The sequence below is a fragment of the Protopterus annectens genome, chromosome 5.part0 (genome assembly GCF_019279795.1).
Source record: "Protopterus annectens isolate FY-2018-M chromosome 5.part0, PAN1.0, whole genome shotgun sequence".
NCBI lineage: Eukaryota > Metazoa > Chordata > Ceratodontiformes > Protopteridae > Protopterus > Protopterus annectens.
In genome coordinates this window covers 299,354,216-299,377,292 of record NC_056735.1, presented here as the reverse complement: position 1 = coordinate 299,377,292, position 23,077 = coordinate 299,354,216, and the positions used below count along the sequence as shown (strand labels likewise).

General features: G+C 36.6%; 1 protein-coding gene across 6 annotated transcripts in view; it reads right to left on the bottom strand.

The window, feature by feature from the left end:
- CNKSR2 (connector enhancer of kinase suppressor of Ras 2) overlaps nt 1-23,077 on the bottom strand; it is a 2,909,208-nt gene that overhangs the window by 83,456 nt on the left and 2,802,675 nt on the right. For all 6 annotated transcript variants that reach the window (XM_044072276.1, XM_044072278.1, XM_044072277.1 and 3 more), the window contains one exon: nt 2,950-3,146. In XM_044072276.1, the coding sequence (XP_043928211.1) occupies nt 2,950-3,146 (197 nt within the window). The remainder of the gene's footprint in view (nt 1-2,949; nt 3,147-23,077) is intronic.

Below are 23,077 nucleotides of genomic sequence, written 5' to 3'. Positions count from 1 at the left end.
CAAAAATAGTCGTCTAAGGCTATTACATTTTTTTATACTCACCGTAACAAATCAATTCCAGACAGGGTCAAGGTCGACTGTACCAGGGCCTTGGCTTCATCTATGGCTTATTTTGAAAGGGTTGTGTTCTAGAAGTATTCTAGAAGCTGCTACTTGGCCCTCTCTATTTCTCAAATATAATTAGCTATGGTAATCTACCCATATAACTAATGCTATTGTAGCAGAGATAATATGAAGAACATAGTACAACTGTGTAAGTTGACCTTACCATAACAGTAGAGCTTTGATGATCACTGCTGCAGTAGCTACTCCCTCACTCAATCTCCCTTGTATTTGGTGTATTTTTTATGCCAGAACAGTTAAAAAAAAGAGACCAAAGGACAGCACACTGTAGGATACCAATGGTAACCTTCAATGTGATAAACAAGTAAGCTCCCAACCATGAATTGCTGCTTTCTGATGTTTCACTGGTGTTTTACACACTGAGTTATATACGTGCAAGTATTTAATGGTTTTAATTTGTTGATTACTCCCTTGTGTGGGATAGCATTGAATGCCTGTACAAGACTACAGAACTAGTATGTAGAGTCAGTCTTTCATTAACTGCTGTTCTTAGTGATAAATTCTACAAAAACCTAAATAGCAAGCTCCCTACTTATCAAACCTTAGCTGTAAGACCTGTCTTTGTGACACAGTGGGATAAAGCCCTGATGATTTTACACAGAAAACTGGTCCAGCTAAAAACTCCAAAATTATTTGAGGTTGATGTGACAACTGCCATTGTAAACTAGTACCACTACAGCCAGCTGCTATAGGTCAGTGACATGACCACATACTACCATTATGATTAGTATGAATGATAGCTAGGCTTTGTTAATTTGGTATTGAAAGCCACGATATGTTCTCTGGTCTCATTAATTTCTTTTTTTTTTAAATTTTATTAGCAATGGAAGTTATCAGGTCTATAGTTAGATGAGTGACCTCCTTGACTAATCTCTACAGCACTCTTACATGATGTGAAGTGTGCACAAAAAAATTTGTAAGCATATCTGCTATGTCCTGTAGATGGGTGGTCATGCTGCTGTTTACTGATAACATTATACTCACATAACATATCAATTTACTTTCGATTTTATGATATAATTAAAGAATACCTTATTATTGTTTCTTGTCTTTCAAGATGAATTTGCATTTAGAGCTAGAAGATTTGTTAAGAATGCTGAGCAGGTTCCCTACTTTATTTAATATACATTTGTTTTTATGAGTAGCAATAATTTGGGTTTGAAGGTCAAGTAATATTTATTTTTTCAGTTGTACCTTTAATTAATTTTATAATTCCATCATTTTGTTGAATGTGCATGCATATTTCTCTCTTAATGATACTATTCACAAATGCTGAAATAAATAATATTGTATCACTTATTAATAATATCCTGATCAGATTTATTTACATCACCAAGGGCAAAATACCCTTGTGTTTTCATTAGTATATCAATTACTGTCTCACTGTTTCTACTGCAAAATCCAAGAATGATTCATTTATGATGGTATTTAACTTTATGCTCATGATATGTATTAGTTGCTAAGTACACCCATGAGTTGGGAGCAGACAGTTCCTAGGTTTGCCAGCATAAATCCAGAAGAACTATCCATATCTATGTATGAATATTTTGAAAACCTCTCTTCATTTAACGTGTTGTAGGCCATGCATTTTACTTCCTATCATATGATTTAATTTTGCATCTTAGCAAAAAAAAGACTTACTATATTCTTATTAGCAAGAAAGGGCAAATGGAATTCTTCTGCCATAGAAAGGCATCTATTTATGTAATCATAAATTGTCTAAGACAAACTGAATTCCTAATAAAAGTCTGCATAAAACTCAGTTTGAGAGAAACTAGGCAAGGTACACTGAAAGGAAAACTTAGTAATATAGATACACCGGTGTCTCTTAAGTGTTGTGCTGTATAACAGGATAAGTGCCACTGAGGGAGGCTGGCAAAGCTTCAAGCAGCTGCCATTCAAATTCTAGCAGTCCTAAGTTTGAATACCAGAATATGAAGCAATCAAATAAATGAGCTAAACATTAAGCTGCACATGTAGTGATGTGTATTTTACATTTGTTTGCAATTCTTTTCATAATTTTATTTTCTAAATCAACAAATCCCTGACTTGCCAAAAGTTAGGGCCTTGCTGCAGATGAAGAACAATTAAGTGCACATTTAGCAAAGCCCACTCCATTGTATAGCGGGATGAAGCCCTGCCTATGGTCTAGATGACTGGTATTCAGTTAGTTGCTCAGGTAATGAAGAAGATGGCTGCTGGAGGGAGAAAACTGACTAGATGGGTCTGCCCACTACCTCCATGAGAGAGGATGGAGGCTGTGTCCTGGGAGATGCACTCCATCTAAAATGTCTGATGGAGATGGACAGAGGCATCGGCCTTCAAGGGGGGGGGGGGCTATAGGGGTACTGTCAATTTCCTGCACTTTGCAATATGTGCTTGCAGTATCTTACTGCAGGCCCAACTTTTCAGGCCTAGAAGGCCTGCACAGAGAATGGAGAGTGGTTAAAATGGGACAGCCCTTTGATGACCACACTGTGGTAATGCTTTCACCCCATAAAATGGAATAAATTAGTGATAGCAGCCAGTGTGGTAGCTTGACGGTTGGCAGGTATGGATAAAAAAAAAAAAAGTTCTGTAATACTGTAAATTGTATAACACATTATATTTTGTTTGACATTAGGCTATGAAGAATGGAGAATATATGGGAGAATATATGAACTATTAACCCACAGGTGGCTTTCTGCTTAAAATCTCTTCCTGATTTGCTCTCAAGTAACTTTCACAATACAAACTAAGACATCATCTAATCAGAATGAACTTGAGTGCATACAAATTATACCTGTTAGAAAGAATATATTAGTAAATAAGGATGTGATTTCATACCTTTAATGTGCTTTTTAGAATTCGAAGCCTATGTAACTTATCATTAATAATAGGATCATTGCATCTTTTTACAAATGATTTCTTGTATTCCAGCTTGGTTGACAGACGGTGCTCTCCAAGAGGTGATAGGCAGGCCATCTCCAAGGCCTTGTAGAGATCCTGAAGAGAATCTGCTGAATTCTCTTCTCCTTTCATGTCTAGCATAAAAAAAGAAAATCATGATTAATATCATGAAAACCTGGTAAATTGCTGAAAAGCACACCATGAAAAATCACACAGAGAACAGTTGTAAAGTAGTTGCTGAGAAATCTATTGTACTATAAAGCTTACTAAAATATTTTAGTTAAACAGAATGTCTTATCACAGTTAGAATGAGTTTTAAGTAATCATCTGATTAAACAGTGTAAAATAGTTTAGAAATGTGTTTTATATACCTAGGGAGTAGGCTTTGTGCACATGATTCCACTAAAGATTGGATCACCAGAGCTCATATCACAGTTGCACAAGCTTAACAGCTTCAGTCGATTGTGTCACCGTAGCTGCACTTAGATGACACTGAGATGGCAATGCTTACATGTTTTTCTGCTTGTGGGTGTTCAGTCTTGCAATCTCCAGGACAAAAAGGGAGACAGGTTTTACACTAGCTGCTCTATATGTTTATGTAAAGTATCTCCAAATTCTGGATACCAAAATATAGAGTGGCATAAACCACACATCTCATTTCTTGAATTTGCTCTGAACAACATTGTTTCAACTATAAACCTTGGTGAGAAAGGAGTGGTTTTCTAGCTTAGGAGAGAAGGGTAGGAGTTTATCTACGACAGTAAGCCACAAGTGGGATTTCATGATACCCACATTTCACATCTACCAAATGAAGAAATGCACCTGCACTCTCAGTGTCAAGCAATATGTGGAAGTCACAACTGTATGACGAGACAAGAGCATAAGAAGAAACCACCTCGTCCTCTAATGGCATAGGACAGCATGTGACACCCCTGCACTGGCCCAGTAATCAAGGAGCCTCAATCCTCACCACTAGCACCAGTGATGGATGTACACATTGGGAGGATGACAAGTGCACACACAGTGAAGTACAATTTCCCTTAAGAGCACACAGAGATCACAGTCAATCTGGGGTTGGTTTCTCCCTCTTTCTTCAGATGCCCAATAAGACTTCCCAATGGCACAGCTATAGGGTTAAGATCTCAGCCGCGTGGCCAAGCTAAGCCTTCCAGCACCCTCTCTGCCCAAGCAGTGCTTCATGTCCCTGCCCAAGTAGCTGACACACACACAATTTGAGATTTGATTGATATACAAATACACACACACACACACACACACACACACACACACACACACACACACACACACGCGCATACACACACACACACATACCTGGGAAAGGCTGGCACATGTTTACTAACTATGCCCCTTCTTCCCAGACTATAAGGAGTACCAGCTGCCACCAGCCACCCTTACTTATCAGCTACTATAAGGCCCTTACCAAAGGGTGTCCAATCCCACTGCGTAATGTTGTTATTATCCAAATGTTAAGTGTGACCAAGACTTTTAAGGCTATTTAGGAGTGGCCTGTACAGTGTCAACAAATACATATGCAAGTCCTCTAGGAGCTTAAATATCTCTAAACAAACCAGCCACAATTCAAAGGTTTAAATATATTTAATAATAAAAAAAAGACAAGACAATGCTCAAACAAGCACACTAACTACAAAGTTCAGAATCACAGAAAATATTTTAAAACAATATTGCAGGACAGTCTCAAATAAATACAGAAAACATCTAAACTAATCTTTACTATATTCCTATCTATATCCAAAATATACTATATGTCCTAAATAATTTACTTACAGAGCAAGGCAAATGTAGTGCTGATGGTGAGTGGATGTTTCTAGATCCAAGACAAGCTACAAATTGCACACACTTTCTCTGAGAGAGTTCTTAAATTAATAATCAACATTACTGCTGGGTAAGCTCGGAGGACATCACACTTTGTCATCTGCCTTCAGTTCCCAGGCTAACAGAAACTTAACAAAATTTAACATTTCTCTGTGAAAAATACATATCCCCCAGATGTTTGCCTAGAACTGGAAGTCGTAAAACAATTTAGCACTTTTACATTTGAAAGCTAGTAATTATTTCTGTTTCAAGACAATTGGGATCCTCTAGCTCTAGACATTGTGTCTGCTTGCTGCACTGAAACTGAGATAACAGAATCGTAAAACAATTTCCCCTTATTTTCTTGAGGATTTGCATGTTAACTCTGTATGTTCCAGCTTCTACTATTAACACATACAGTTGCACAGGTATATAGTTTATATGCATTTCTATTCTTTTCCAGTAGGGTACACTATGGTTACATTCTTGAAGCTCAGTACATAAAATACAGTTCAACAGACATTTCTGTACCCATAGCTTAATATACACATATATAGTTATCTTACATTTGTAAGACAAGCATATTAATCATATAAATATTCACATGTGACGTATGATTATTTACAAAATTCCAGATAGCTGGACTGGCAGTATTTACCTGGTGTCATACACCATAATAAAAAACATAGCTAGTACAACGTGTAAATATTAGAAAATATGTATAGATTGATTACATTATCCAAAAAAATCTATAGGTTGATTACCTCTTCTGAACAAAAGTAAATACACTAAACTCCACCTACTTTTCTCATGGATTTTCATGAGGAAATACAATAATTAAAGGAAAACTCCACCCTAGAACTAAAAAAATCTGTTTCTTCACTCTGTCTTTATTTCCTGACCTATTTTGACACTTCAAAATCATTCTAAGTGCTTTATTTGTAATTTTAGCCTATTTTCCACAACATGGCTACTAATGGGGCTTGATGTATCAAAGTGATCTTGATCTTCCTCAACCCTTTCTCTTACCCATAATGCTTTTTATGACTCATGCCAGACATAAGGAAGTAACTGTAAATTCCCATGCCTTTGACATATAATGGGAATTGTGTGAGTCACTGTCATTCTTCTATACCTTCTGTAAAAGGAATGCTTCTTTTCTGTCTCTAATCACCCTCATTTATGTTTGACTCAGAGCTTGTTTCATGCTATACTTAGAAGTTATCCAGCTACAGTCAGAAAAGTAACTAAATTGCAGGCCTTTGTTCGGGGTTATCTTTAGTAGTCCAAAAGGAATTGTCAGTCCCCTCCCCCCACACTACTGCAGAGGTGTTAAAACTGTCACTGCACTGAGAGACCCTCCCAGATTCAAGTGCAACTGACAGCTCATAATGGAAAGGAAGGGACTTCCAATATAAATCTCTCTCTCTCTGCCTGTAGTAGGAAGATTTATTTATTTAAATAATTTCATTATTTTTTTCTGGGTTCGAGTAGCAGAAACTGCTTAATTATTTTGGTTTGTTTTATTATTAGTAAGAATTGATTTAGCCCTTACTCTATCTAATCACATGAAAATATAAGAACGAAACACTGCATGTGTGTTAGAATCAGTCACAGACATCTTGAGTAGTGTGCAGAAATATAGCAGAGATATTCTGCATGACTTTGCTGATTTGTTTACACATATAGGAGGTTTGTCATGAGGGTTTCACATACAAGTAAAACCTGACTGGGTAGTAATAACAGATGCTGTTATAAGAGCACCAGTGCCTCCCAGGAGCAGAAAAGGGCAGGAAAGAGTAAGCAGGGTCAACAAAATGGGTAATGACTGAGGATACTGTTGAAACACAAAATAAAAGTTGAGTTTATTTTGAAGTACACTATTATCCACTGCTTATTGTTGAAGAAAAAGTCTCAAATATGTCTAGTAAGTTAATGACTGTAATCCAGATTTTTTGGCAGATAAAGATAGATTAAGAAAGTGACAAATTATGTGCATTTAATATAGTATTAGGAAGGTACAGATTTATTTGACTACTATTTAATACTTCCCCAACACCAGAGATATTCCAAAGAGCTGTTGCATGATACATTTAGGGTTTGGAAGTTGATATAAGTATAACTGATAATTTAAAAGTGAGAGATACGGAAATGACAGGAGATTGTTACATCTCCCTAATAGTATGAGTAATGATGCTGTATGATTAGGATGCAAAGCCAGTCCAAAAGGTTCATTCGCTATTTATCATAATCTGGCAAGAGATCACATAACTTGGTTATAATTCATGCATGTAAATGTACCATCTGAACATCTCAAAGGATATTAACAAACAATGCAGCACCTTGGTTATTATCTTTAATATCAGCACAGACAGTTGGGATTAATTTTTGGTTCTAAATATTTCAAAAGAACTGAATCTAGTTGCTGCAGTGAAAGGAATAAGCCTTTCTTCTGTATAAGTGGTCGAGAGCCAGGTGGTCATGTTCTAACTGTCAAAACTTAAATGACCAAAATTACATTTCACCATCATCCATCCCATGAATTAGCAGGGAATGTGGGACTGCAGTTTTTCTGAGACCACTGTATGTTGTAATGGGGATTTTTTTCCATTGCCCACTGTTACATGGTGATTGACTGAGAGTTCACAAGTTGGGGGAGGGAGGCAGGGGATTGTCTCATATAAAAATGCTTACTTGAATCTATATGAGTATCTTGTAGGTAAGATGACCTCTTGATTAGTTGTGATTAAGACATCAGCTTTCTAGTAATTGTCACCTTGCATTTCATAGTGAAAGCACCTCTCAGAAGGATCCACGTTTAAGAACCATGTAACAAGGAAAAACATCAGGCTCACTTAATCAGCATATAAGAGTAGCAGAACAATATGGTACATCAGTTCAAGTGTGCATTCTGATCATTGTTATGTATTGAATAAAAAATAACAGTGTATGACGTTTACAATGCTTGTTTCCATCAACAAAACCCAAATCCTTGGAGACTGGGATTATTAATCAGATAAGAGAGTTAATTGAAGTTTGTTTACTGCATATATTTCATTTCTGCCTGATAAGCAATTACAAGGTCACTTTGATTTTAATGTCTCCATTTGCCAAATCTCCATATTGTACTAACTAAAATATCACCTGTTTGGGATGAACTAAACAGGAAGCAGAGGGAACCTACAGTTATCATGACTCTGCTTATGTATCCCTTAAAGAATGTGATCTGTTCACTATTATGTTATTGTACTTTCCAGGAGAATGTACATAAGAAGTCACAAATCATCTTCCTGTGAAAAGTGTACTACCTGAAAAAGAAATATTTTTGCCTACTATTTTAATGTTTAAAGGCATGCCAAGACTCTTCACAGTCTTCACTAAGTCCTTCAGCCAATTAATATTAACAGAATATTAATACATCCAACACAAACAGCTAAACTATCTGGGACAGAGACACATGATCTGGATGTAAATTTTCAAAGGCCACATAATTTTCTCAGATAACAGCATCTGTGAGTGTTACGTGGTGTGAAAGACCCATCTTTGACCTCCATACCACTTTTAAAACTAGGGTCCTAATTCAATAATGTTAGTCTGCAGTAAAAGTCACAAAAATCAAAAAAACATTAAACAGGAGAACTTATCAAAAACCAAATCACACTGCTGTACCTCCTAGGTAGGGGGTACTTACATAGACTTGCAAGAAAAGTACCTGAAAGAGTCTTTTTAATCTTAAATCTCTTCCATAACCACAACCAATAATGTGCTTCTACAGGGTTCGAAAGACATGTGTGAAATGGGTGTGCCTTCGTTGAAGGTTGGGCATCGAGCTGACACCTTGGCACGGTAAAAATCTACTGCCAATCATTAGTAGACTGGAGTACCGCTGTGGCGACCCCTAACTGGGAAAAGCCGAAAGAAGAACAAACAACAGGGTGAAAGCCTTCAAAACATTAAATTCCAAATAGTAGCATCAAAACCAAAATACCCCAAGCTCTTAAAAATAAATGAAAAACCAAATAAGTAGTCTGGTAGCCCAACACTAGTATTTTTATCACCATTCAGAGTATACATTGACTAATAGATCTCTGCACAATGGTACATTTAGCCCTAAAGGATCATTACATTATTGACAACATAGCACGCACACATGGGCATGGCTCTGCAATATCTCCTTCCTGTGCATTTAATACACTAAGTAATATAGTAGACATATCTCAATTCCATCTCCCCAATCCCCTTCAAAAAAGGATCTAAAAAAGGAGCCTTTTGCAAGGAGGTATGATTCAATTTTACAAAACGCTGGACTGAAGTTTCTTAATGTGTGGATATTCAGGAATTGCTTGCTTTTCTCCAAATGGAGAGATGAAATCAGCAGGAAAATGAGAGTAATATTGCTGGAACTGAATTCATCCTCATGTCTTGGTGAGCACCTTCTTGTGGTGGACCCTGTTTTCATAACTTCTCACTAAGACAATACTGCTATATAAACTGTATTTTATATATTATGGTGGGAGATTAAAAAATAAAGAAGACAACTGGGTGCACAGGTCCCAGGGTAAAAAAAAAATGCCTAATCATGGTGTGCACACTGATACCAGGACCAGAATAAATGTCAGTGTAGAACCCTCAGGACATGGAAACATTCCTACAATGGAGGTAGGCCAAGCTCAGGCAGAAGGTACCCCCCCCCCCCATTGTAGATGTAAGTAGTAGTTCACAAAAGCCGAAAAACTGTCAGGCCAGAAAGATGACAAACTATACTAGTGAAGATGCCGAAGTAATTGTGTATTGTTACTATTATGCAAGAACCCAGAATTTCCAGAAAGAAGATATTCAGAAAGATTAAGACAGAGAAATTAGAAGAAAGATAAATACTTGTACAAGGAAAACTGTCAAAAGCTTCAAATAAAAAATAGTGTTTGTTAATACAACAACTCAGGTAAAACATTACATAGAAGAAAATCTTTGGGCTCCCTGGAAAAGAAGTGACAGAGGAAGTGCAAAAAATATACAGAACAAAACCCAGAGATTTTTGAAAGGTATTATCTGTCTGTAGCTAACAACCTCCCACGTGAATACCTAAAGACAGCTGCCAGTGTTATAGCTTATTTAGTCTCCACCCTTATCAATAGGTCAGTATCTGAATCCTATGTGCCCTCACCATGGAAAAATACTATATTATCCCTCTTCATAAAGGTGGCATCTTAGCTGATGTCTCTAAGTTCTGCCTATTGCAGTATTATCACCTCTCTCAAATATTCTTGAGAGAGCTAACCATTTGAAATGTATGGAGATTGAATGGCCAAAGGATTGGACTTACATATACTAAGTCTGAGATGCCGTTTCTCAGAGTATTCCCTTTGCTCCTAGGTATGGCGATCTTGAAGTTGGTATATATAAGCAGTCTCCCAAAATATTTTTGTCAGTTTTTGACTGCCTACCCAAAGTTTTGCACTGCTATCTATGTTTTCTTAAATGCTTCATTGTTACATGCTGTTGTACTGCCAGTAGGCTGAGATAAAGGTGGAAAAGGAAATAAAGTTGCTTATGCTCTCTACGCCTGAATGCATGCCTTACACTAACTCACACTCATCATCATCTTCTTCTTTCGGCTGTTCCCATTAGGGGTTGCCACAGCGGATAATCTGTTTCCATTTCTTCCTGTCCTTTGCATCTGCATCACACCAACCACCTGCATATCCTCTCTCACCACATCCATAAACCATATCTTAGGCCTTCCTCTTTTCCTGTTACCTGGTAGTTTCATCCTTAGCATCTTTTTCCCAATATACTCTGCATCCCTCCTCAAAACATGTCCAAACCAATGTAATCTTGCCTCTCTGGCTTTGTCTCCAAACCTTCCAACCTGGGCTGACCCTATAATAGACTTATTCCTAATCCTATCCACCCTCGTCACACCCAGTGCAAATCTTAACATCTTTAACTCTGCCACATCCAGCTCTAACTCCTGACTTTTTGTCAATGTCACTGTCTTCAACCCATATAACATAGCTGGTCTCACTACCCTCTTGTAGACCTTCCCTTTAACTCTTACTGGTACTCGTCTGTCACAAATCACTCCTGATACTCTTCTCCACCCACTCCATCCTGCCTGTACTCTCTTCTTCACCTCTCTTCCACACTCACCATTACTCTGAACTATTGATCCCAAGTATTTAAACTCATCCACCTTCACCACCTCTACTCCTTGCATCCTCACCATTCCTCTATCCGCCCTCTCATTCACACACATATATTCTGTCTTAGTCCTGCTGACCTTCATTCCTCTTCTCTCTAGAGCATATCTCCATCTCTCCAGGGTCTCCTCCACCTGTTCCCTACTCTCACTGCAGATCACAATGTCATCTGCAAACATCATAGTCCACGGGGACTCCTGCCTGATATCGTCTGTCAACCTGTCCATCACCATTGCAAATAAGAAAGGGCTCAGAGCTGATCCTTGATGTAATCCCACCTCCACCTTAAATGCATCCATCACTCCCACCGCAAACCTCACCACTGTCACACTACCCTTGTACATATCCTGTACCACTCTTACATACTTCTCTGACACTCCCGACTTCCTCATACAATACCACAACTCCTCTCTAGGTACCTTGTCATATGCTTTCTCTAAGTCTACAAAAACACAATGCAACTCCTTCTGACCTTCTCTGTACTTCTCCATCAACACTCTCAGGGCAAACATCGCATCTGTAGTGCTCTTTCCCAGCATGAAACCATACTGCTGATCACTAATCATCACGTCCCTTGTTAACCTAGCTTCCACTACTCTTTCCCATAGCTTCATGCTGTGACTGATCAATTTAATCCCTCTGTAGTTACTACAGCTCTGCACATCACCCTTATTCCTAAAAATCGGTACCAAAACACCTTTTCTCCATTCCTCAGGCATCCCCTCACTTTCCAAAATTTCATTAAACAATCTGGTTAGAAACTCCACTGCCATTTCACCTAAACATCTCCATGCTTCCACAGGTATGTCATCTGGACCAACAGCCTTTCCATTCTTCATAGCTGTCCTTACTTCCTTCTTGTTAATCCATTGCACTTCATGATTCACTATCCCCACATCATCCAACCTTCTCTCCCTTTCATTCTCTTCATTCATCAACCCCTCAAAGTACTCTTTCCATCTGCTCAACACACTCTCCTTGCTTGTATGTTTCCCTAATTATCTTTTATCACCTTTACCTGCTGCATATCCTTCCTAGCTCGGTCCCTCTGTCTAGCCAATTGGTACAGGTCCTTTTCTCCATCCTTAGTGTCCAACCTTTCATACAACTCTTCATATGCCTTATCCTTAGCCTTCGCCACCTCTCTCTTTGCTATGCACCTCAACTCCTTATACTCCTGTCTACTTTCTTCATCTCTCTGACAATACCACTTCTTCTTTGCCAACCTCTTTCTCTGTATACTCTCCTGTACTTCCTCATTCCACCACCATGTCTCCTTGGCATCCTTCCTCTGTTCAGATGTCATACCAAGCATCTTTCTAGCTGTCTACCTTACTAGCTCTGCTGTAGTTATCCAGCTATTTGGTAACTCTTCACTGCCACCCAGTGCTTGTCTTAACTCTTCCCTGAACTCCACCTCACAATTACCCTTTTTCAACATGTTTTATAACTGAGGCCTGTCACATTCTTTCGAACACAGCTCAGTAAATACATGATTCAGTGCTGGAATAAGGTGACAAAGGCCAACTTCTCCCTGCTATCATGCTGTATGTGGGAAAGGGTGTGTTATTCCAAATCAGTCTGTTACTGACCAGATCTTGTGTTTGATTGTGAAGGGTTAAAACAAAATGACCTCCAGCACTTTCCAACATTTTTTTTGTTTATTTTTTTGATGATATTCTGCAGCTATTATACAACATTAAGATTAAATTAAATCGCAAGACACTGTAGTTAGAGAGGCAGTGGCCTTAAACCTTATACAAGTTTATTTCTTGTTGGATCTTTTTTTATCCTTCCAAGTTCAAGCAAGATTCTCTGCCAGTTATAATAAGCTTGTTTGTGGAATTTATGCCTTCTTCACTTGCAGTAACAAGTAAATGGCTCTCAATCATTTATATATTAAAAGTAGCTTCTGCAGACTGTAGTGAGGTACCAGAAATACCTTAAAGCCATTTAGAATAACTGTTATGTGAGAGATCTGGGGAATAATGAACAGCAGTGATAGAACTGGTCTAAGTTCAAATGTAGAAAACACATTTTTTGTAAATATATTTTTTCAGTTAATACCAAAAGATGAAGTGTACTCAAAAGGGTGTAGCAGTTGTAAAGCAGTAACAAAGAGACGTTTTGAATATGGCCACAGCAGCTCATTATGCTTCTCAAAAATGTGCTTTTGTTACACATATCTAGTCACGTTCCATAAAACCAGAAACGGCTTAAAAAGACGAAACACTGGCTTGTGTTAGCGCCTTTCATAAGAGTGATGCATTTTAGTCACATTCCATAAAACCAGAAACAGCTTAAAAAGACGAAACACTGGCTTGTGTTAGTGCCTTTCATAAGAGTGATGCATTTTAGTCACATTCATTAAAACCAGAAACAACTTAATAAGAGGAAACACTGGCTTGTGTTAGTGCCTTTCATAAGAGTGAGGCATTTTAGTCACATTCCATAAAACCAGAAACAGCTTAAAAAGACGAAACACTGACTTGTGTTAGTGCCTTTCATAAGAGTGATGCATTTTAGTCACATTCCATAAAACCAGAAACAGCTTAAAAAGATGAAACACTGGCTTGTGTTAGTGCCTTTCCTAAGAGTGAGGCATTTTTGCATACTTCCACATATCTTCCTTCATTTTGCCATATCACACTCTGCAGACTGACTATAATGCAATTCTTGGCAGCACTATTTTTCCCGTTTCCCCTTTTTACTGGGATGATTAATTCTTGTTTCCAATCATTCAGGAAAGAAATGCTTGCTGAAAAAATGACTGAATAAGTCAGCCATGGGACATAATATAACAATATATACTTCATTTATTCAAGTTAGAAACATTTATATTAACAGTACGAGGTTCTCCCATTCGATTCTCGGCTGCAGTGCCTTCTGTGTGGAGTCTGCACGTCCTCCCCACGGTCGAGTGGCCTTCGAAAGACATGCGTGAATGGGTGTGCCTTCGCTGAAGGTTGGGCGTCAAGCTGGCACCTCAGCACCATAAAAATCTACTGCCAATCATTAGCGGACCGGAGTTCCGCTGTGGTGACCCCTAACCGGGAAAAGCCAAAAGAAGAAGAGGAGGAAGTACCTATGGCTTTTCCAGTTTTAATTTGTTAATTTCTTGAAGGGTTTCAGCTACTTAATAGAATACTTTATTCTTCTGAAAAAAAATCAAATAATAAAACTGTTTCATAAAGGGCTACATAAGCTGATTTGTGCCCCCCTACATTTATTCATCAAAACAGATACTGAAACTGATGTTTCCTCTTTATGTATTCACTATCCTCATACAATTTTAGAAGCATCTGCTGGTTTCCCTTTACTCTGATCAGCTTAATTATATTCATTCTCCTTTGCTTCTTTGAAATGTTACTCTATTTCTTTATAGTTGTTTTCATAATTAGCCTTTCTGCCTGTACTTATTTTATATAGCTTGATTTTTTTTAAGCTTTGCACTAACAAGTCTGTTTGATTGATCTGTCATTTCACCTTTTCTTTAACTCACCCAGACTTTTCATCTCTTAAACATATTCCCCAAGCTTTTTCCCTTTGAATTTATACATCAGTCTCAGTGTGTAATGATTTTATTTTATTATGATTTTATTTGTTTCCACATAGTCTACAGACAGAAAAAAAAATTCAAAATATATAGTTTTGGTATTTTAAGTGTTCTTGTTTCCTTGTTTTTTTTTTATTTAATGATATTGTGCTATGGTTACAGATTCCAGTAGAAGGTAATATATTATAATGGTACATTTAACTTGTATTCTACTGTATCAATTGCAACTTTTTTTAATCTTGACTCACCATCGGCAAAATTAAATGGAGATTCAAAAATTTAAAAGGGACTATGGGGAAAAAGATGACAGTTAAATTGCAAAACACTTCTTGGTTTATCACAATGCAAATATTCTTTCATTTTCTAGGACTTACTCTTGTCCCACTCATGGTCACAAAGATCTGTAGCCTATACTAAGAATCAACAGGCATAAGGCAAAACATTAATCCTGAGTGGGATGTCAGTCCATTGCATGACATTTACACTTACAGGCAATCTGTAGGATAATCAGGTTATATCTATTTACATGTCTTTGAGATACATGAAGAAAAAGAAGTTACCTAGCAAAAACCTACCTGGCCGCAAGGAGGACATGCCTTATTCACTCAGAAGGCAACTCAGCCAGAAACTAGACTTATGAACAAAATACTGTGAGGTATAAACATTAACCTTTGTTGTATTATGCCACCATGTAACACACTTATTATCCCCCCCCTGAAGCCTAGTATCATCATATTTATAAAACAGATGTCTGTTGGAATAATGACTAGTAGAATATTTTTATTGGACAAGGGGACAGCTATAATGAATTCTGAATTACTATATGTTTTTTGCCAATGCTATAAAACCTGAGATGACTCAGAGAGATCATAATCTAAACAGTCTTAAGATGGTTAATAGATGTGCAACTGTTAAAGGGTTTAACTGTCTACTAATGTACTTAATTACATGTGAGTTCATGCCATACTAAATGCTGAATTTCTAGTGGGATACAATGTTTTCTTTGCATTCAAAGTATATGTTTATTTTTCTACTCTAGGTATAATTCTCTAATTCTCTTTGTTAACAATTTTATTTCCTAAAATGTATTTCCATACCAGTTATAATCGTATAATCACAACCAGTAGTGGTTAAAATGAAGGTGTCTACACTGCAGTAGTGTGAGGGCAGGACATAGGAGTATGACCAGTATTATCCAGTGTCAACAAAATATAATTTATGTTGTAAAGTCTGAATATTTGAATCAAAATACTTCTAGACATTGATTATTTTTACTATCCTTAGGCTATATGTGTCATAGGCATTTTTCCTTACGCCTTCAACAATTCAATAAATTTAAATATTCAGTACATAATATCATGATTAACTCTCAAACTGTCGATATACAGTCTGTTTTTTTCCCTAACGATCTTTCAAAATGAGAGAACTTAATAGGACTGTTTTCTTTGAGAGATGATTTCCCTTTGGGGTCAGTTCTTGCCGCACTATGTGTTTGGACACACAACTAAATAAGCCTCCATCTACAGCCCTGTCTATCAAAGTTCTCAGTGTCTGTTTTCTTGTGGCACTAGTGGTTGCGATCATTCTGATTGATTTTTTTGTCTGTGATTTAATGTATTTCTCCTTCACAAATGTCTATGTTCATTTTCACACAGGTTTCTGCCTTTCTCAAGAATAGCACATTATAATCCTACTGCATGACTAACACTTTAACTTTTAGTTGCATACCTCCCTATGATTTTTGTATTCTTGCTCTACCTCAGGCCTGTAAATGTGATAGTCTTCTACAATTTCTGGCACGCTAATATTTCTTTGTTAATTTTCCTGCAACATTTTTTTTTTGTTTTATATCGATTTTTAGACATCGATAATATTGCAAAAGTAAGACACTTGCTTTTCAAAAAGTTCACTTGCAAAAGACACAGTACACAACGAAATAATGAAATAATGGATCCAAACCACGAATGACGGCAGAATAACCTTTATGTACTAGTGCTTTCATCTGGACAAGACTTCATCAGATACAAAAAACACAGGTGCTACAGAAAACTTATATAATGCCTCATACAACATCCAATTAAGCTTTTAAAGAAACATATACATTTCACATGAAAGAATATATGTATAAATATAATAGTACAAAATGCTTATGACCCTAATCAAAAACAAAAACAAGACAAAAGCATGTATAAGAAACTAAATATCCCTAAAATAAAATCGTATTAAACCGTAGCTGCTTTCGCTAGCAAAACTGGTTTAATACTAACATATTCATTAAGACCAGGAGCAATATGTGCTCTCAGCCTAAGTTGCCACTTCAATTCTTTATTTAATAAAATATTTTTACAGTCTCCCCCTCTGACGTTGTTGCCAACAACTTCAATAATGCCAAATTTAAAACCAGAAAAAGAAGCACATATCTCAGAATGTTTAAAAAGTGCACTGCTTTCCTTGGCTGTCCTTATGTCATAAGTATGTTCATATATTCTATCTCTAAATGCTCTCTCGGTTTTTCCTACATAGAATGCAGGACAACCACCACACATGGCCAGATAGACTAACATCCTGGTTCTGCAGTTACCTTTGCAGATTCTCACCATACTGTTAAGCCCATTCTTTAATCTGATATGTGCATCACTAAAAATATAGGGACATTGACTACAACTGCCACATGGAAAAGTATTTTTGTTAAAAAATCTGACATTATTATCAATCTGTTCAAAAACTTTTTTAAAATTCCTTCCTGTCCTAAAGGTAAATATAGATTTGGGTCCTGCTGCTTCGAAAAGATCTTTATTGCTTTTTAACACACTCCAATTTGAACTGATAATATTGGTGAAGATGTCCGAGAATGTTGTAAACTCTGTTACACAAGACCCCTGAAAATCTTTTCCATCTCTGAACTGAGACCCTGGGGCAACAAAAGGTTGACCTAACAGGGGCTTGTATCTTTTACCCCATTCCTCATAAACTTCACCTAATATATTACAAACCATATCTAAAGGATAATTCCTTTCAATAAACTTTCTACCCAAAAAGAGAAATTCACTCTTCAAATCTTCCAAATCTGAGGTCATCCTAGCTATCCGGACTGCCTGTCCCTTCACAAGGCTTTTCTTTTGATATATAGGATAACAACTGTCAACATGCAAATAACTGTTGCACCAGGTGTCTTTACGGTAAATCTTGGATTTAAAATCCTTATTAGTTTTGACGATGGTAATGTCCAAATAATTAATATCAGGATGCCATGTATGTGTAAACGAGAGAAAACTAGTACTGTTGTTCAAATACTGCATAAACATAGTAAGCGTTTCTGTGGTTCCTTTCCATAAAATAAAAATATCATCAAGGAACCTAAGATAAAGCTTAATGCTCCCTTGGAATGGACTACCAAAAACATATCTACTCTCCCACTCCAGCATGACCAGATTAGCATATATAGGGGCACAAGCTGCCCCCATAGCCCGAGTAGTATAGCCAAAACGCAAAGAGAGTTTTGTAAAGTTCGTGAGGATGTTGCAGCACTTAAAAGTGATCTTTCCAGGCTTATTGAACTACTAAGCCAGAAGGAGTCAGTTGGTGGCGCTGTTTCTCAGCCTATGGAGCCATTGTGTGTGTCAGAGACTTGTGCTAAGCCTTTTATGTCGTCTTCATGCTCGGCATCTGCAAGCCATGGTGGGATTCAGACGGAGAGAGGATGTGGGCCTTCTAACAGCGCTTTACCTTCGGATGGACAGGTCCAATTGGCTCCTAATGTTAGTAAAGTAAGATTCCAAGGAAGTAACCATCGTAGTGTACCATCAAATTGTGACAACAACGCTACAGGTAGTGTTTTCAATATTCATCCAATTCATCAGAAAGATGTCATGGTCGCTTCTAGTGTTACAGGTACCGAAGGTACCTTTTACAACAAAGATGTTCTTGCTGAACCTAAAGAACGTTTTCTATGTGTTTTTAATAAGAATTTTGATTTCAATTCTTTTGACAATATTCATCTTGCTAACAATGTTCATGGGGACAATTCTGTTGATTCATTGACTTTAAAGGACATGATATTTTCCATGGAAAAAAAAACTTTTTAAATACAAATGTTTGGAGTTGGACAATTGTTATCTGCATTGTTGTGTGGAACATGGTATTGTCCCACAAGGTTTAAGATTTTTTAAATATCCATTTGGTGTTGTATACACGCATGATGTTTTAAAAGATCTACATCTTTATTTTGATGAATGTGGTTTGGGTCTTGTAAAAAGACTTATGAAATATAATGATGCAACCATGATGCCCTTGTGTAGGGAGATAAATAGTTTGAACGAAAATATTTTAAAGGATTTGTTATTTCCTGAATTTGAGTCAATGTACAGGAAAATCTTGGATAGAATAGACAGGAGAGTTAATAATATTTTTTAAGGAAACAAAAGAAATTTATGAGAGACCAACAGCAATATAGTGTTGGTAAAGTATATCCTGGTCCTGTTTATAACAACAAATATAGTAACAAAAATAATATCAATACAGATGCAAATCTTGGAATTTGTGCTGATGTCAATCCTTCTGTGGTTAATACACATGACCGAGGGGTGCCCTCTGATAGAGTCCGTAGTCATAACAGACCCTTAGATGAATTAGATTCCTTTTCTGAACCACAAGAACCTTTTTTATTCCCCAGGAGGTCAGAACGACTGGCCAGCAAGACCAGGTATTCCCCAGACCTAGGTCATTCAGGCATTGGCTATGGGATGAATTACGGACGGAAAAGATTGGGGAAGAAGGACAAATAGTGATTAAGGAAGGTACTGATGGCATTCTATCTGAATATAATGGTTTTAAAATTTTCAACTACACCACTCAAGTCATAGGGAAACAACATTTCAATTTGTTCTCAAAAGGGTTCAAATATGTCAAAAATAACCCTGGTGATTTAGCTAATCTTTTGGTTGATTTCAAATTATTTTTGAGAAAGTTAAATTTAAATAGGATTTTTTATAAAATGGACAAAGAGAGCAACAATGTTCCACAGGGTTTAGTTAGAAGTAGTACATATAATCCACCTCTTCACCCTGTTTTATTGCTATATGAAAAAATAGTTACGGATGAAATATATGAAGCCTTTTCTAGGCATAAGGTAAATTTAGGTTCAACCAATCTAAGTCATGATGAAATCCAGCTTCTTCACCATATACAAGGGCAAAGGAAATTTCGTATCATGCAACCTGACAAGGGAGGGGCTGTGGTGTTGTTTGATACTGAGGAATACTATAATTTCATGACCAACATTTTGTTGGATTCTACTACTTATTCCCCCATTTCGATCAATGAAATTAACATAGCCTACGGGAGAATTGACTCCATTTTGGAGGAATATTTGTTAGAAAACAGGATTGATTGTAAGACACACAGATTTTTGAGACAGAACCATTCAATAATTCCCACTCTTTTTGGATTACCTAAGGTTCATAAATCTATTCTAGCCCCCACTTTTCGACCCATTGTATCTGCTAGAAATTCTAAAACACATCCATTAGCAGTTTTTGTTGATTATTACACCAAGGAAATTTTGACTAAAACAGCCCATCTTTTAAGGGATTCCTGGGATTTTCTCAGTAAATTAACTCCAGATCTGTGGAGTGAGGAATGTAGTTTCCTTACTATTGACGTGAAGGATCTTTTCACATGTGTTCCCCGTGACCAGGGTTATGAATACTTTAGTGATAGTATTTATAAACATTCTTCTGTACAGAAGGATCAGATTCCACTGATTTTGGAACTTTTAGAAATTGTTTTAGATCACAATTACATTAGTTTCCAAGGTGAATATTTTCAACAGATCAGTGGTGTAGGTATGAGGGCAGCTTGTGCCCCTATATATGCTAATATGGTCATGCTGGAGTGGGAGAGTAGATATGTTTTTGGTAGTCCATTCCAAGGGAGCATTAAGCTTTATCTTAGGTTCCTTGATGATATTTTTATTTTATGGAAAGGAACCACAGAAACGCTTACTATGTTTATGCAGTACTTGAACAACAGTACTAGTTTTCTCTCGTTTACACATACATGGCATCCTGATATTATTAATTATTTGGACATTACCATTGTCAAAACTAATAAGGATTTTAAATCCAAGATTTACCGTAAGGACACCTGGTGCAACAGTTATTTGCATGTTGACAGTTATCATCCTATATATCAAAAGAAAAGCCTTGTGAAGGGACAGGCAGTCTGGATAGCTAGGATGACCTCAGATTTGGAAGATTTGAAGAGTGAATTTCTCTTTTTGGGTAGAAAGTTTATTGAAAGGAATTATCCTTTAGATATGGTTTGTAATATATTAGGTGAAGTTTATGAGGAATGGGGTAAAAGATACAAGCCCCTGTTAGGTCAACCTTTTGTTGCCCCAGGGTCTCAGTTCAGAGATGGAAAAGATTTTCAGGGGTCTTGTGTAACAGAGTTTACAACATTCTCGGACATCTTCACCAATATTATCAGTTCAAATTGGAGTGTGTTAAAAAGCAATAAAGATCTTTTCGAAGCAGCAGGACCCAAACCTATATTTACCTTTAGGACAGGAAGGAATTTTAAAAAAGTTTTTGAACAGATTGATAATAATGTCAGATTTTTTAACAAAAATAATTTTCCATGTGGCAGTTGTAGTCAATGTCCCTATATTTTTAGTGATGCACATATCAGATTAAAGAATGGGCTTAACAGTATGGTGAGATTCTGCAAAGGTAACTGCAGAACCAGGATGTTAGTCTATCTGGCCATGTATGGTGGTTGTCCTGCATTCTATGTAGGAAAAACCGAGAGAGCATTTAGAGATAGAATATATGAACATACTTATGACATAAGGACAGCCAAGGAAAGCAGTGCACTTTTTAAACATTCTGAGATATGTGCTTCTTTTTCTGGTTTTAAATTTGGCATCATTGAAGTTGTTGGCAACAACGTCAGAGGGGGAGATTGTAAAAATATTTTATTAAATAAAGAATTGAAGTGGCAAATTAGGCTGAGGGCACATATTGCTCCTGCTCTTAATGAATATGTTAGTATTAAACCAGTTTTGCTAGCTAAAGCAGCTAGGGTTTAATACGATTTTATTTTAGGGATATTTAGTTTCTTATACATGCTTTTGTCTTGTTTTTGTTTTTGATTAGGGTCATAAGCATTTTGTACTATTATATTTATACATATATTCTTTCATGTGAAATATATATGTTTCTTTAAAAGCTTCATATACCATGCGGGTCACTCTTTTTTAAAATTTGCTGTTAATTAACTTGAACTTATGCTGTCTTAATTCATTCATTTGTTGTGTAAATCTTTCGTTATGTTCTTCTTGTGACTGATATTTAATTATGTTTACAACACATTCCAAGCCTTCAATTACTTACACAACAGCTCATCAGAAGATCTTGGGCTCTGATGAAAACATTTGGCTTTTGACCCACTGACTTTGTATGTTAATAAAATGTATACAACTTTCATTTTCTGTGCCTTTTAGCTCCAGCATTTCAAAAGTCACTTCAGCCGCAATACTATACTATGCACCTGTCTCTAGTTTAAATTAATCTTTGCACTTATTCTCAGCATTTCCTGACAGCAATCTGACTTGCATTCTTGTTTGAGTGCCACTGATGTATTTTCTGATTGACTCTTCACTTCATTAATACTAAAATAGCTAATTTTCATACTTCTGCTCAACAAAATGCAATTTGCAGCACAAACACACATTTTGTTTATACATCTTTAAAATGTTCTTTTTACCAGAGTTTGTACAAAACTAATTAAATGTATTGTGCTTATAGCTACAACTAGTATATAAAACATAAATTTCATCAGCACAAAATTTCTTTTGACTTTCTTTCCCAAGACCTTTCTGTTGCAATGTTTACTTAGTTTAATTTTTTATTTACCATTTTATCAAACTCACATTTTTGTCTTACATATATCTATTAAAGCAAGTCATTCTTTTTTTCAATCAGTACATGCAATTCATTCACAGCTTTTGATATGGCCAATCTGCCTCTCTTAAAAGCCTATGATTGCTTATTACATCATAAATTACAGTCTGTTATTAATGTTTCATTCAACACACTAAATTGACAGCCTTTAGCTCAGTTTTTTAGCTCAGTAAATATAAACATCTATAGTCTCTGTAGGACCCCTTGGCTGTTCTGCTCAGGGTGAGGAATCAGTTGAATTTATGGACCCAGAGCTTTAAACTTTTTTTAATTATCCTGCAGGAAGAGATCTCCTTCTGTCTGTATTTGAAGCATCATTCTAATTACAAATGATACTTCCATACTTTCAACACATAACTTCAAAAACAAACACATCTCTGCATTCTCCAAATAGTAGGCAAAATGCAGATGTGTTTAACTAAAAAATGGCACTGGAGGCAAAAAAGATAACTCTGACATTCACAAAGGATACTACTAAATGTACACTAATTGTACACTTTCTATATTCAATA